General features: G+C 35.1%; 1 protein-coding gene across 2 annotated transcripts in view; it reads right to left on the bottom strand.

The window, feature by feature from the left end:
- The window catches only part of ARHGAP18 (Rho GTPase activating protein 18), a 161,697-nt gene that overhangs the window by 35,392 nt on the left and 111,502 nt on the right, over positions 1-14,803 (bottom strand). For both annotated transcript variants that reach the window (XM_007524989.3, XM_060190485.1), the window contains exons 6-9: positions 12,076-12,241; positions 8,745-8,836; positions 4,341-4,418; positions 809-968 (exon numbers count right to left, since the gene is read on the bottom strand). In XM_007524989.3, coding sequence (XP_007525051.1) covers positions 809-968; positions 4,341-4,418; positions 8,745-8,836; positions 12,076-12,241 — 496 coding nt within the window. The remainder of the gene's footprint in view (positions 1-808; positions 969-4,340; positions 4,419-8,744; positions 8,837-12,075; positions 12,242-14,803) is intronic.

Raw genomic sequence — 14,803 nt, 5'->3', positions numbered from 1 at the left:
ATATTTGGAAGAGTTTTAGCTGCCCTGTAGTTTAGCATAACCATTAACAATGCCCCTTCCTGTTTTCATTCTCAAAGTGTCCCAATTTGAAAGTTAACGATACAATCACTAGAATGTGGTGATTATATTTTTCTTTTGTTATTAACTTTTATAGAAAAATGAGGTAGTTATGCCAGTATATGAACTTCAGATTTCTATGCTCACCAGAGAGGAATCTGTCACATATTCAAGGTGTTAATTTGGAGCTTGCTCAAGACCACTAAATGGCAAAACAAGTTGCTGCCCTCCACCAATAAGGCAGACAAATGCTTTTCCCATATTTCTGCATGACAATTTCAGAATTCATCTTTTCAGAAAACAATCACAGACTCTACCATACACATCTCCTTGTGCTTTTATGATAACTGCTAATCGACAGCTTCTCCAGTAAGTGTTGTTTTTTAACACTTGGCAATAAAAATGTATCAAAGATCTGATGTGACTCATTCTAGTATAAAAGATATGTGCTGTCTCCAAGCTTTAACAGTAACACATATTGCATTGTTTAAAGGGTATGCAATGATTCTGTACCTGAAGGGAAAAATTCTTTATCTATTCACTCAGAAACGTGTGTCTATGAAGGAGAAGCATATCTATGAAGGAAAAAGGGAACAAATGTATGGCATTTGCAGGTCCATTCACATCAGTGTATCAATATGTCTATCCTAATATATATATATATGTGGTATTTTTGATGAAAAATATCATTAACATGATTAATATGAATGGCAACAGCACATGAACTACTTCAAAGAAAGATGGCACTTACTTTGAACAGTCTGAAAAGCTTTGAGATATTCTACACTGAGCAATGGCTGAGGCAACTCCCGAATGAAGAGCTTCAGCAGGCTGGCTGCATCATGCTGCTTGACACTTTCCCAATTAAAAGTCCCTTCATAAAACTTTGCTTCTAGTTCTTGGCATAGATTCTGAAAGGCAGAGGGGAAAAAAAAAAAAAAAACTAAGAGTAAGTGCATATTTTTCCTGCTGAGAGTGTGGCGCAGTCCTCACTTTGCCAAAAATTCTACTCTTTAGAAAGATATTTCAAAGCATTAAAATCCAATACTTCTCTGGTGCTTTAGAAAAATTTTACTACCCCTGTCCCAAGTATGTCTTCACCAACACAAAATTACACCTAATTGAAATAATTTTTTAATATTTTATTTTTTTATTAAATGAAAGGGACAGGAGAAGAGAGAGAGGAGATAGGTAGGTAGGTAGGTAGGTAGGTAGATAGATAGATAGATAGATAGATAGATAGATAGATAGATAGATAGATAGATAGATGATAGATACAATCAGACATCACTCTGGTACAAGTGCCTCCAGGGATCAAACTCTGGACCTCATGCTTGAGAGACCAATGCTTTATCCACAGTGCCACTTCCTGGAGCACAGTTCCAACTATTTTTTTGAAGTGTGCCACCGCCCAATCCCCCAAATTTTAAACCGATATCTTTTTCTGGATACTGAATAAACTCTTAAGCAGTAAAGATTTAGACAAAAGATTAGTTTAAATGATCTATTAAGAGGGAAGACCTTTTATATATTAGAAGATCTTATACACTGTATATGATTTCTCATTCAATTAAAAATTATTGAAAAATAAGTCCATGTTTTAAAGTTTTAAAGTTCATGTTACATAACAAAATACATATTCAGTCTCCAGGTATAGAGCAGAGACTACCTCTGACTGGTCACCTCTGCAAATGGAAAAGCAAATTCTATAGCAAACAAGACATGAAAATACAACAATAAACCTGTCTTCAACACATGGGTTGCAAGTCATCTAATCATTTTGTTGCTGCTGCAAAAAGCAGTTGAATTCTTGTAGAATTAGAAATACCAAGCTTATTTACCTCAAGGACTCTAAAAATTTTCAGGCACATTATTAGTAATAAATCAATATATTTTTCATAATTACTGCTTTCTGTATGCTTTGCCCCTGTGGCATCAATCCCACCCTGTTCAAAAACCTTGTCAGCTTCTGTCACTTCCTTCTATTATTTGAAACCATTTTCTCAAAGGAAGTTCTTTGTTTTGAAAGGTGAATTTACTACACATTTCCTTTCCAAGACAACTCTGTCTCCTACACCAATTATTTCTGTAGCTAGGGAAATACATGAAAGCACACTCTAAATGAGGAGTGAGAAAGGAAGAAAAAAAAAAACAGGGAAAAGGAATAAAAGAGAATGAAGGGGGAAAAGGTATAAAGAAGAGGCAGAGGAAAACATAGAAAGGGGAAGGAGAATTAAGAGAAGTGAAAGACAGAGCACAGAACAAAGAGTTTGGTGGAGCAAGGGAGAAGACAAAACCAAAAATTTTGCATAGTGTTTTAAAATTATTTATAAAGGACCAGCTGCTGCATAATTTGAAATGTGACAACAGGCGAGATTGAAGAATTGAACCAGATGAATCTACTTAATTAACCTCGGAATTTACATCGAGTTGAATTTATACTAACAGCCCCCCTTGTCACAGTACAAAATATACATTGCAGTTACTGTTTTGGGTTAAAGAAAACTGTTTTTATTTCTGTGAGTTGACCATCACATTTTGCCCAGAGCACTCTGAATACTGAGCTAGGAAGCAGAATTCTTGCTGATATGGGTAATGTGATGTCATGTAACTAGTTTCTAAGGATTCCTTTCCCTAGATGAGAAAGTACTTTTCAGTAGTACTTATCTCAGAATCCTGTATAATGTTCATGGCTGAGTGGTGGTGAAAGTGTCACAGATGTTCACAAATGAAGTGAGACAATGACAACTTAGCAAACTTACAAGAGGAACAAAAGTAAGTACCAGACACAAACCCAAGGGACAATGGTGGATGAAAATTGTGAGGAGGTTATATCAAGTTACTAGAATCCATTTAAACAGTGATTACTATGTAGACGGAGCCAGATGAGCTGAAACAAGCATCCTAAATAGAGAAAATGTATCAAAATAAACAAGAGAGGTGAACTATGGAACATGTGAGTGGGGATTTAACCATGACAGGACATTGGGCATAATCACAGGTTAGTGAGAAAGCACACCTCGCCCCAAGAGTTACTTCTTTCTGATCCAGCTCTAAAGATTTCCTATAAAATAAGTCTTAAGGAAATGAAAAGTGAGTATATCTTACTTCTGTCCTATTTTTTCTTGAATTCACAAATTTAGGAAGATGATATATTAGACACGGGAAGTGAATTGTACCATGAAGGTATTCTTTTGTAATTTCATTTTAATTAATTAATATACACTAGAGCATTACTCAGCTCTGGCTTATGGTGGTGCTGGGAACTGAATGTGGGACTTTGGAGCCTCTGGCATGAAAGACTTTTTGCATAACCATTAAGCTATCTCTCCAACTCAGGTCATACAGTTTTAAAGGTTAAAATGGATTTGGAAAACAGGGTAAAAGAAAATATTAGTGACTGCTAACCAAATAATATTTACTAGACAAATTTTCCAGATGAACAACAATTTCAAGCATAAGATCCCAATAAAGTGCAATTCCCACAGGAAGTTTATGCATTGTGTGTGCATCACCGATAGGGCCATTCTACCTTCACTACATGTTCATTGAAAACTTTTTTCCCAGGCACAGGAATTGACTAAGAGGACATACATCACACTAGCATAGTGGGACAGATGTGTTGTTTGAAAAGAAAGGGAGGTACAAAGGAGAGCTTCAACTGCAGAATCTGGGAAATCACCTTGCTTCCTTCACAAAGCCAGACTCAGACACCCTGGATCAAGTGTGACAGGAAACTGTGAGAGTCAGGGAAAGTTGTTGAGACAGGAGATTTATCTTGTCAGCTCATTAAAACTAATGATGTACAGGGACAAATGTTAAGTCTTCTCTGCTCACCCAGTGGAGTTTATCATCCTACGTTTAAAATGAGAGAAAAAAAAAACTGAATTGCTATTATTTAAGCAGACTAAATCTCTCACCATTCCCATATTAATATTTTGATTCACTGTATTCTCTTTGTTAGAAGAATGGAACTACTCATGTCATTTCCTTGTTAGTCGCTGTTCCTACTTTACGTAGACACGGTTTTAAAAAAAATCAGAATTTTTCATTTCTCATAGTATTACAAGTCAGGTGGTGATTTGGAAAAAACCTAGACTTAAGGAAAGTCAGAACAGACAACAGGAAAAAATCTAAATATAAATGAAATGCTATGAGGTTTAATTGTTCTATTTTATCCACTTTGCTATCGATCAGTAGAAAGGATAGGAAGAAGATTCGATTCTAAAATGCAAAAGAATTAGTAAGCAATACAACTTATGTTGATAGAATCCAAAGATTACCTTGATCCTAGTGGCAGCTCCAGGTATTCTTAAAAGACCTTCAGTTTCTAACCCTCCCTCTTCAATCCGAGAAATCAGCTGTATAAACAGAAGAACATTCTAATTTTGGTATTTGTAGCAGGTACAATTTCAAATTTCACATCTGTTTAACATACACAAACAAAATCTGAATATAGTGGCATACAAAATAGATTTTTATAAAATTTGGAATGCTGTTGCTCTACCACTCTCCTTGAAATTACTAAAGGCTGAAAAGCTTATTTATAATTTAGAGAAAGTTGGGGTTTGGTCTCCTTTATAACAAGAGACATATAATTTCATATAACCACTGCGGTACTCCAAACAAAGAAGGAAGATGTTCATTGCTTAAAAGCAATGAAAACGATCTATTTCTTCGGCTTTTCCAGCAATATATTCTGTAATCAAATAAACCTTATGAAATTCAAATGTGTGCACATTTACTCTCATTTCTGGTTCGTCCAAGAGAGAAACATTTACGACGTGAAGAGAAAAAAACTCTAATACTCAACCATAGAGTTTTACTGTTTCCACGTGAAATTTAAACAGTTCTGCAGTTGGACAGGGGGCTCAGCAAGTAGAGGAACAACTTGCATGTATGAGGAACTGGGTTCCTTCTCTGTCAATGCACACACTGGACTGGGGTAGTGCTCTGGTCTAGGTCTGTCTTCCTCTCTCCCTCTCTCTCTTGTAAGGGTCTGGTTTCAAACCCCGAGCTCCCCACCTGCAGGGGGTTGCTTCACAGGTGATGAAGCAGGTCTGCAGGTATCTACCTTTCTCTCCACCTCTCTTGTCTTTCCCTTCTCTCTCCATTTCTCTCTGTCCTATCCAACAACGACAGCAACAACAATAATAACAATGATGATAAACAACAAGGGTGACAAAAGGGGAAAAAAATAGCCTCTAGGAGCAGTGCATTCGTAGTGCACCAAGCTCCAGCAGTAATCCTGGAGGAAAAAAAAATCTAATTGAACTGTAACCAAGGTTATTTTGCCTCAAGTTACAATAGATAACAATTCCCAGGAAAAGTTTACATGAATTCTTTTCTGTTATGTGGGCATTCATCAATAAAATATCTGAAACTTAATTTATTAAATAATGCCATCCACAATATGCTCATCATGCAAATAATTTTATTTCATTTTTTAAAACACTTTAAATATGTTCTTAACACAAAACACAACTATATTCTAAGTTCTGAAGAAAATTACTTTTTAATAGTATTCATTCACCTTTTGTTTTCATTAGACACAGGAAAAATTTATCATGATATCTAGTCATATAAGTGTAATTTTTTAATTTTTTTCTATTTGAATCTTTTAAATTATTTCCTAAAGCTGAATGTGAACACTCACTGAAAATATATCCTTCATTTGAAGAAATGTCATATGTTCTGTTAAATTTCTCACTTTGAAATAGCATTGCTAGGTACATTATTTTTTAAAAACATACAGATAATAAGAAATACTTTGAAGCTTTCCCCTTATTTGTCAACACTAAGTATAAAAGAAAAATGACTCTACAGATCTATAAATTGTAATCATGCTGCTTTTAATAATGTATCTTAAAAGCACATTCTGACTATAGCAGTAAATTTCACAGCAATTTCCAAAATGTTTTATTTAACTATATGAATTTAAAAATGAATACAAAATGAAGTGAGATTTTTTTTTCCTTTGGACACAAAATATGTTTGATTTGACTGATAATCAGAAAGTAAGATAAAAGTTGTGTTATTTTTACAGTCTTTTATATACATAAAAATTAAGGATACATACATTTCTACTTACCCAATTCTTTCTTTTTTTTTTACCCAATTATTTCTAAGAATCTAGTACAAACAGTGTATCTCTAAGTGAAAAATAAGTACATAATATATATAACTCACAGCGGTTATATATGCTATGTTGAGCCTTTTGATACATTTATCAATAATTGAGAAAGATAATCTTTTAAATATGAATAATATATCTTTTGAAAACGAGAAGTATTTAATTCTTCCTGCTCTACATAATAATAGGTCTAATTGAGTTGTCAGTTAATAAATCAAAAACTTTTTAATATATTACTATGCAAATATTTCTGGTTCAGAGGGAACATAAGTAGATAGGTGCTTATCTAACAGCAAACTCTTATTATGCCTTTAGAATTTTTATTAAAATAAAAATACCTTAAGGTTATTTTCCAATGACCTCAAACAAGTGGCTAGCCAGAGTCTCCAAATTGTTGAGGAGACCAAAAAATTTTGAGAAGGCAAGAGGAAAAAAGGAAGGATATGAGGAATGGATTTCAAGACAAAAATGACTAGGGATTAAATGAAATCCCATCCCTCATTAGGAATCACTGAACATTTGTGGGGACCAGAACTTAATGCTTCATGGGTGCAATAGTGGATATGATGTGTCAGCTTGATGAGCTATTGTGTCCAGCCAATTTGGGCCATGAGTCTAAATGTTGCTGTGAGAACATTTTTCTTAAAAGATTATTGTCAATAATGTGGGTGAGTCAATCTGTTAACTGATGGTCATAAAATCAAAGACTGTGTTTCCTCCAAATAACTGCAATTCTGGTTTTTGACTAAAATATATTATAGAATTCCTACTTGATTTTCTAGCCTACAGGTTTGAGACTCAAAACTGCAATATCAACTGCTACCCAAATTTCCTGCCAAATGATCTATATTCTACATAGTCTGGATATGCCAACAACAACAACTATGTAAATCTAGTTAGAAAAAAATTTTAAATCTAGCAAATATATATTTGTTAGATTTAAATATGTGGGAGAAAGAAGAGTTGCTTCTCTAAACAACTGTAATGTATTTGAAAATGATGCTGCAAGAACCTTGCTTTGTGTAATCATTTGTAGTGAATAACTTACACCTTTTACTGATCTTGGAAGAACATATATATATATATATATATATATATATATATATATATATATATATAGTGCATTTATAACATCTCTGTTAATAATAGGAACTTCTGGGGTCAGTTGAGCACACACAAATTACCATGCACAATGACCTGGGTACAAACCCCCAGTCTCCACCTGCAGGGGGACATGCTTCTCCCTCTCATGCCTCTTTAGTAAATAAATAAATAAAATAGTAGGGTATAAAAAAATCTATTAAAGAAACAATAGGAATTGTTGACAACTATTTGTACAGATGCAGGTTCCATGGGTAGTAGTTGGCAGAGGCTGATGCATATGAGAAACTGTGTGGACCAAAGCTGATCAGGACAAACCCTGAGGGCAAATTGGGATCAAATAGTGAACATGAGTCACAATGTAAGACAGGCAAGTAACTGATTTAGAAGAATTACTGTCTGGTGAGTTTAATTTGAGTATTTGATAGATTTGTTGAGTAATAAGCTCTGAAAGTTCTCACTGCTACTCTTGCTATCCTTAGAACTTTCAGAAACTGTGATATACCTAGGGACTCTACAACACACATTCTATAGCTCAGGTAGTCCATAACTGATTTGACCTGCCTTTCTCATTGTTTATTTTTATATTTATGTATTTATTTTGCCTCCAGGGTTACCACTGGGGCTCAGTGCCTGAACTACGATTCCACTGCTCCTGCAGCCATTTTTTTTTGCCCCGATTTTTTGGATGGGACAGAGAGAAATTGAGAGGGGAAGAGAAGACAGAGAAGGAGAGGGAAAGACAGGTAACTTTAGGCCTGCTTCACCAACTTGTTAAGCGACCCCTGCAGGTGGGGAGCCAGGGGCTCAAAAGGAATCCTTGTTTAGTACCATGTGCACTTAACCTGTTGCACCACCACCTAACCCCATCTCACTGTTCTTTTTTTTTTTTTTTGTCACAAGTGATCTGTTTCTGAACAGAGGACCAGAGATTAGATTGATCTTTTTATATTATCATAGGTAATCCCCATATGAATAATTTAGTGTTGACTAAACAGTGACTTGATAGTTTGGCAATCATTTTCTAATGCTACTTTATGGCTTCCTTGCCTACTTTAAAAGTAGCACTGGTAAATTAAATTGGACATCCTCACAGTAAACAGGAAATCTTGGCAAATACAAGCATAAAATATTCATAAAAGTTCAATTCCCTAGAAATTTATAAGAAGTTACCACTCCTGTGTATTACGGAAATGAAGTCTCAGTTATACAAATTCAGTTAACAGAAGGCAGGAAAACGATGCCAGGTAATCACATTTATAGTAATAACACAGAAAACATCACCATGATATAAAAATTATGAGCCCTTTCTTTACTGAGTAGAAAAATCAAAATGCAAAATAAAAGAGCATATCAGTTGAAAAACTATATTATAATAGTCTGAATACAAAAGGAAAAAAAATCCTACTAACTAAAGTGTGCTTTCAATGCTGACCCATTCAGGTCCACTTACTTTTTGAAATATTAAGGGTATTCGAGTTCCTGGAATTTTCCTTTGATCTTGTTCTAACAAAACTGTCAATGGAACACAAAATAGGCCAGAATCTGCAACAAAAATAGCAAAAATCTATTTACTTAGATCTATAAAATAATAATACAGAAATGTTAAGGCAACAAATTTCTTCTCTAATATTATCAATCAGTGACCAACATTTAATTAGTGCCCGTTAAGTTTATGACATTCTCTAGTCATCAGACATACATACCACATTCAAAAAGAAAAAAATATAACCCTTTCTTAGCAAGAACAGACAACTAAACAAATGATGGCTAATAATCACTGAAACAACTAGAAGAGGACAAACTGCTGTATAAGTGAAATAAAATTAAGTGAAAATATGCCAATGCAATTAAATCAAAAGTTCTAGCTAAAGGCAAACATCAGTCATCTCTTCATTTAATTAACATTTAACATTATATAATTTCAGCAAAACACAAGTATTAGCTTTCTGAGAAACAGTCCAACATGATCTTGTTCTACAAATATTTTATTTAGTATATTTGATACCTTCTATTCTTGATTTTAAATTTGTAGCTTTATATATCTTGAATATAAAATTATTAGGGAATAACTCCAGATTTTAAAAAATGAAAAGTAGTTCATACTTTTCTAAATTAAGACCATTTGCTTTGAGACTGATATGAGGAAAGGTTCTATCCAGCAATTCTCACTCTATCATCATCCTGAGTGGATAGCTGGCATAAAACTGAAACACACATCATCAGTTGAGATATTAATCATTTGTGAGCATAGAAAGGGAATCTTCTGTGGTATGAAAGACATCAGGAGCTATGACATTCAACAGAGATAATTTTCAAAAGAATGCTAGTGAGTTAGTAAATGATATAGCTTAAAAAATTAAAAGATGGGAGTCGGGCTGTAGCACAGCGGGTTAAGCGCAGGTGGCGCAAAGCATAAGGACCGGCATAAGGATCCCGGTTCGAACCCCGGCTCCCCACCTGCAGGGGAGTCGCTTCACAGGCGGTGAAGCAGGTCTGCAGATGTCTTATCTTTCTCTCCTCCTCTCTGTCTTCCCCTCCTCTCTCCATTTCTCTCTGTCCTATCCAACAACAACAACAACAATAGTAACTACAACAATAAAACAACAAGGGCAACAAAAGGGAATAAATAAATAAAACAAATATTAAAAAAAAAAATTAAAAGATGTAATCTTCAAGAATGTTAGACTAAATCATAAAGTTATTAATGCAAGTACAAGAAGTAGAAATCTATTAATAACTAAATATATGCTTGATTATTAGATTACATATACTATCTGAATTAATTTATAGTTTTAGCTATTAATAAGAATATTAGTCTCACTTTCCCCCATGAGTGGGGGAAAGCTTCATAAGCAGTGAAGCTGTACTGCATATGTTGCTCTCCTTCTATCTCCTCTTTCTCTCTCAATTTCCTGCCAAAAATAAATATATATTAAGAAAAGAAGTATCTAATAAAAATATTAAAAAGAAAAGAGTACTACCCACTCTTCTAGGATGCAACTCTAAAACAACATAAAAAACTCGAATCCACCTTTAAAAATCTTATGCACTGATTCAGTTACTTAAATGGCACTTTATATTTGTAGAGAAATTTTGTGATGAGTTTCTTAAAAAAAAAAAAATGCCTGAATTTTTCATTACTTATCCTGAATGTATGAAAAACCAGAAAGCACTATTTAACTCAGAAATCACTACCCCCAAGTCTTAAGCTAAAAACTCTGAGGAACAGAGGACAGAATGAGGCCTTCAGGGGCCCAGCATGTAAGAGAGGAACTGAAGAGAAGTCCCACAGAGAAATTACCTCTAAAACTTAAATCAGGTGAACACTTATCTTTGCTAATGTTACTATAGCAACTCAATAGTACTCATTCTTGTTTTCCTTTGGAGTTACCTTGAAAGTTAAAAAAAAAAAAAAAAAAAGGACAGTTTCTAAACAGTAAAGCTTTGTCCACAGAGAAGCATATGATATTCAGACTGATAAAATTTTGGATAGACTAAAGATATGTCTGTTCTCTATCATACTACTAAAAAAGATTCTGTTTATGTAATGGATCAAGCAAACTGCCTACAAAAGAAAAACCACATATTCACAATAAGTGCAATTTAGTAGTATTGTGTGTATCAAATGGTAATATTTTCTTAATAGAATGAAGAATGTTTGGAGTTGGGCGGTAGTGCAGCGGGTTAAGTGCACATGGCACAAAGCTCAAGGACCAGCATAAGGATACTGGTTCAAGCCCCGGGCTCCCCACCCTCAGGGAAGTCGCTTCACCAGCGGTGAAGCAGGTCTTCAGGCGTCTATCTTTCTCTCCCCCTCTCTGTCTTCCACTCCTCTCTCCATTTCTTTCTGTCCTATCCAAAACAACGATATCAACAACTACAATAACAAAACAACAAGGGCAACAAAAGGAAATAAATAAATTTTTAAAAATGTTTAAAAAAGGAATAAAGAATGTTTTTATAAAATAGTTAAACTAGAATGTAAATGAACAAAGTTAAAGATAAGAACTGCCTTATATATTTCCTGTCAAATGAATAGCAAATGTCATCAGCCATTTTAAATCAATTTTCAAGACCTGATTTTGGAATCAGGTCTTGAAAAATTAATCATTTTGATATATGTACCAAATGTGAGAAATAACAACAGAAAGGAGAAATACAAAGTAGAACTTGGACTGGGTTTGGTATACTGCACCAAAGTAAAGAATTCTGGGGGAGGGGGCCTTTCACATCTTGGTGCAAGATAGTGGAGGAGGACCTGGCAGGGGGTGAGAAGGTTTTGCAGAAAAATTGAGACATTTTACACATGTGCCAACAACTATATATATTAGAAACCATTAATCTCACTAACAACAAAAACCCTATAGAGCACATGTCAATTAGGATTCCCTGATTGAGAATTATCTTTTATGTTAATTATTTGATTACGTCTTTATTTTCGATAGTCTAGGAGACAGTGCATTTTTATCACTACACTTATTTTAGATGGAATGTCCTTAAAAAAAACAAACAAACATTGTTTCATATTAGATAGAGAAAAGCTAGACACCACTCTGGTATATTGGATACAGAGTATCAACATGTGCTTTACCACCTGAGATACTTCCAAACCTGCAGGATACAATTTCTATAATGTGATGTTTCAGAATCAGAACTTTAGATGTAATCTAGTGTCAATTTTGTTTGTTTGTAGGTCTTAACACCCCCAGTCATATTGCCATAGTCAGGACCATCCTTGTTCCCTGGGAAGTAAATCTACCAGCTCTTCATTTCAAGATTACCTCTTGTTTTGATTTTCACGGCTTTTTGTTGTTTCAGTTCAATACCTAGTACATCATAGAGGGCAGTCAGCTCAATTAGGGCTAAATAGCAAACTTTCTTCATGTCCTGGGGTGCAAGGTCACCAATCCTGGTAGTGCCGGTTTTGTCCTTTGGCAATCTGAAATTCTAAAATAAACATCATTAATATAGTAAAGGTTTATAGTAGTGAGCCATTATAAAATGAAAAATGAGAAAAATATGAACAATAGAAGGCAGTTATACTTAGAACAGTGACCATAAAAACTATGGTAGAAGGAGTCCAGCGGTGGCGCACTGGGTTATGCACACACACTATGAAGCACAAGGACCCGCTCAAGGATCCTGGTTTTAGATCCTGGTTCAAGCGCCCAGCTTCCAACCTGCAAAAGAGTCACTTCACAAACGGTGAAGCAGATCTGCAGGTGTCTTTCTCTATCCCTCTCTAATCCCCCACCCCTTTCAACTTCTCTCTATCCTATCCAATAAAAGGAAAAAAAAAAAAGACCGCCAGGAGCGGTGGATTCGTAGTGTAGGCACTGAAACCAACGATATCCCTTGAGAAAAAAAAAAATTCTATGGTAGAACTTTTTCAATCATTATGAAGTGTGACCCTATAGTAATAATGGTCGCCAAGCATGTGGGAAAGTCATGAGTTAATATCTGAAGTCTGACAGATGATGCAACCAGACTGTGTAGTTAGTGGGCATACTCAGACCACTGACAAAAAAGGCAGTTACTCCAAAGTCAGCTAATTGACCTTCAAGAAACAGGGAAGATTAGAAGTTAAGGACAGGGTGGGGAAGACAGCATAATGGTTATGCAAAAACTCTCATGCCTGAGGCCCAAAGTCCCAGATTCAATCCCCCACACCACCATAAGCCAGAGCTGAGCAGTGCTCTAGTGTTTCTCTCTCTCTGTCTCTATTTCTCTCTGCATCTCTCTCAAAGATAAAATAAATAGGGAATGGGGTGGTAGTGCAGCGGGTTAAGTGCATGTGGCACAAAGCGCAAGGACCAGCATAAGGATCCCAGTTCAAGCCCCCGGTTCCCCACTTGCAGGGGAGCCGCTTCACAGGCAGTGAAACAGGTCTGCAGGTGTCTCTCTCTCCCCTTCTCTGTCTTCCTCTCCTCTCTCCCTTTCTCTCTGTCCTATCCAACAAGACTACAATAAGAATAACTACAACAATAAAACAACAAGGTCAACAAAAGGGAATAAATAAATATATAAAATAAAAAAGAAAGAAAGAAATAAAAGAAGTTAAGGACAAACCACTGGGGAATAGGGAGTAGGAAAGGAGAAAGGAAAGAATAGTAGTCATGAGTTGGTGCACAGAATGTGCTGGGTACAGTACAGTTGTAATATTTATAAGAACATAAGATCAGTGCAGAAGAATTGTGTAATGTTTAGGAATGGGGGAGGAGAGGGAAAACTTCTGATCCTCAAGTCCATGCCTACCAGTCATCTAGCTAATGACTAGATGTGTGTGATCTGGCAATTGGATAAATTTTTACTGGCTATATATAAAATTTTTATTGTCTTTATATAAAATAGGAATTGAAGGAGAGAGAAAATGAGGACAAAGTGGAGGGAAAGGAGATAGGAGGAGGGGATGAGAGAGATAATAGAAGTTCACATATCACAGAGGACTATTTCTTGTCAAGGCATTGACTTTCTCATTTAAAAGTTAAGGGTATTGAATGGGCTCTCTTTCATTCCTTCATTGTTACAGTTCTGAAAATTTTGTACAGGGAACTATTGGGGTACCCCATATCCCTTCACAATAAATCCAGGAGGCACCTGGTTAAGTGCACATAGTACTAAGGGCAAGGACATGCATAAAGATACGGGTTTGAACCCCTAGTTCCCCACCTGAAGCAGATTTTCAGGTCTCTCTCTCCCCCTCCTCTCTCAATTTCTCTGCCCTATCCAATAACAAATAAACCAAAAGCAAGAAAGAAAGAGAAAGAAAGAAAGAAAGAAAGAAAGAAAGAAAAAAAAGAAAGGAAGGAAGAAGGAAAATAAAGAAATCCAGGAGGTCAAAACTACTTTAATGGTTAATACTAAATACTTTCATAGCTAATGCTAAAATATTGTCTTTTTTACTCTCATTCTCTCCAAACTGTACAACAGTTTTCCAGAGATACAAGACATAAGTTATTACAATAGGCTGGAAACAGGAATAGAGAAAGAATCCTGATAACTTCTAATGTTGCTAAAATATAAAACCATGCCACATTAATATTTTTTGCTTTAGGAAATGTTAATATTTCATTAAAATGTTAATATTTACTGTAATATTATCCTCTAAATTGTATTTTTAAATATATCATTTTTTCTTTTTTTTTTTTTTTTTTTTTTTTACCAGAGGCCCTACTCTGGCTTATGGTGGTGCAGGTGATTGAAACTGGGACCTTCAAGCCTCAAGTATGGGAGTCTGTATAACCATTATTCTATCTCCTCGGCCCTCTCAATTTTAATTTTTAGCAAGAATCCAGAGTTGAAGCTGATTAAAGCAAACATTTTCCCTTCACAGTATTTGTTAATTATTTGTTAATCAAGAGAGACAGTTTTTTAGTACAGATATTCAGGCCTCATAGTTAAGCAACATAAATCAGTAGCAAACTTCCATGGAATTCAATCCAAAGAATACTTGACATTCCAAAATCACTTTGTACCAACCTTCTTCATCTCAAAATATTTTTATTTTTT

This window comes from Erinaceus europaeus, chromosome 4, assembly GCF_950295315.1.
Source record: "Erinaceus europaeus chromosome 4, mEriEur2.1, whole genome shotgun sequence".
In the NCBI taxonomy this organism is placed as follows: Eukaryota; Metazoa; Chordata; class Mammalia; order Eulipotyphla; family Erinaceidae; genus Erinaceus; species Erinaceus europaeus.
Note: the sequence above shows the minus strand (reverse complement) of the source record. Positions and strands in the feature narration are given on the sequence as shown.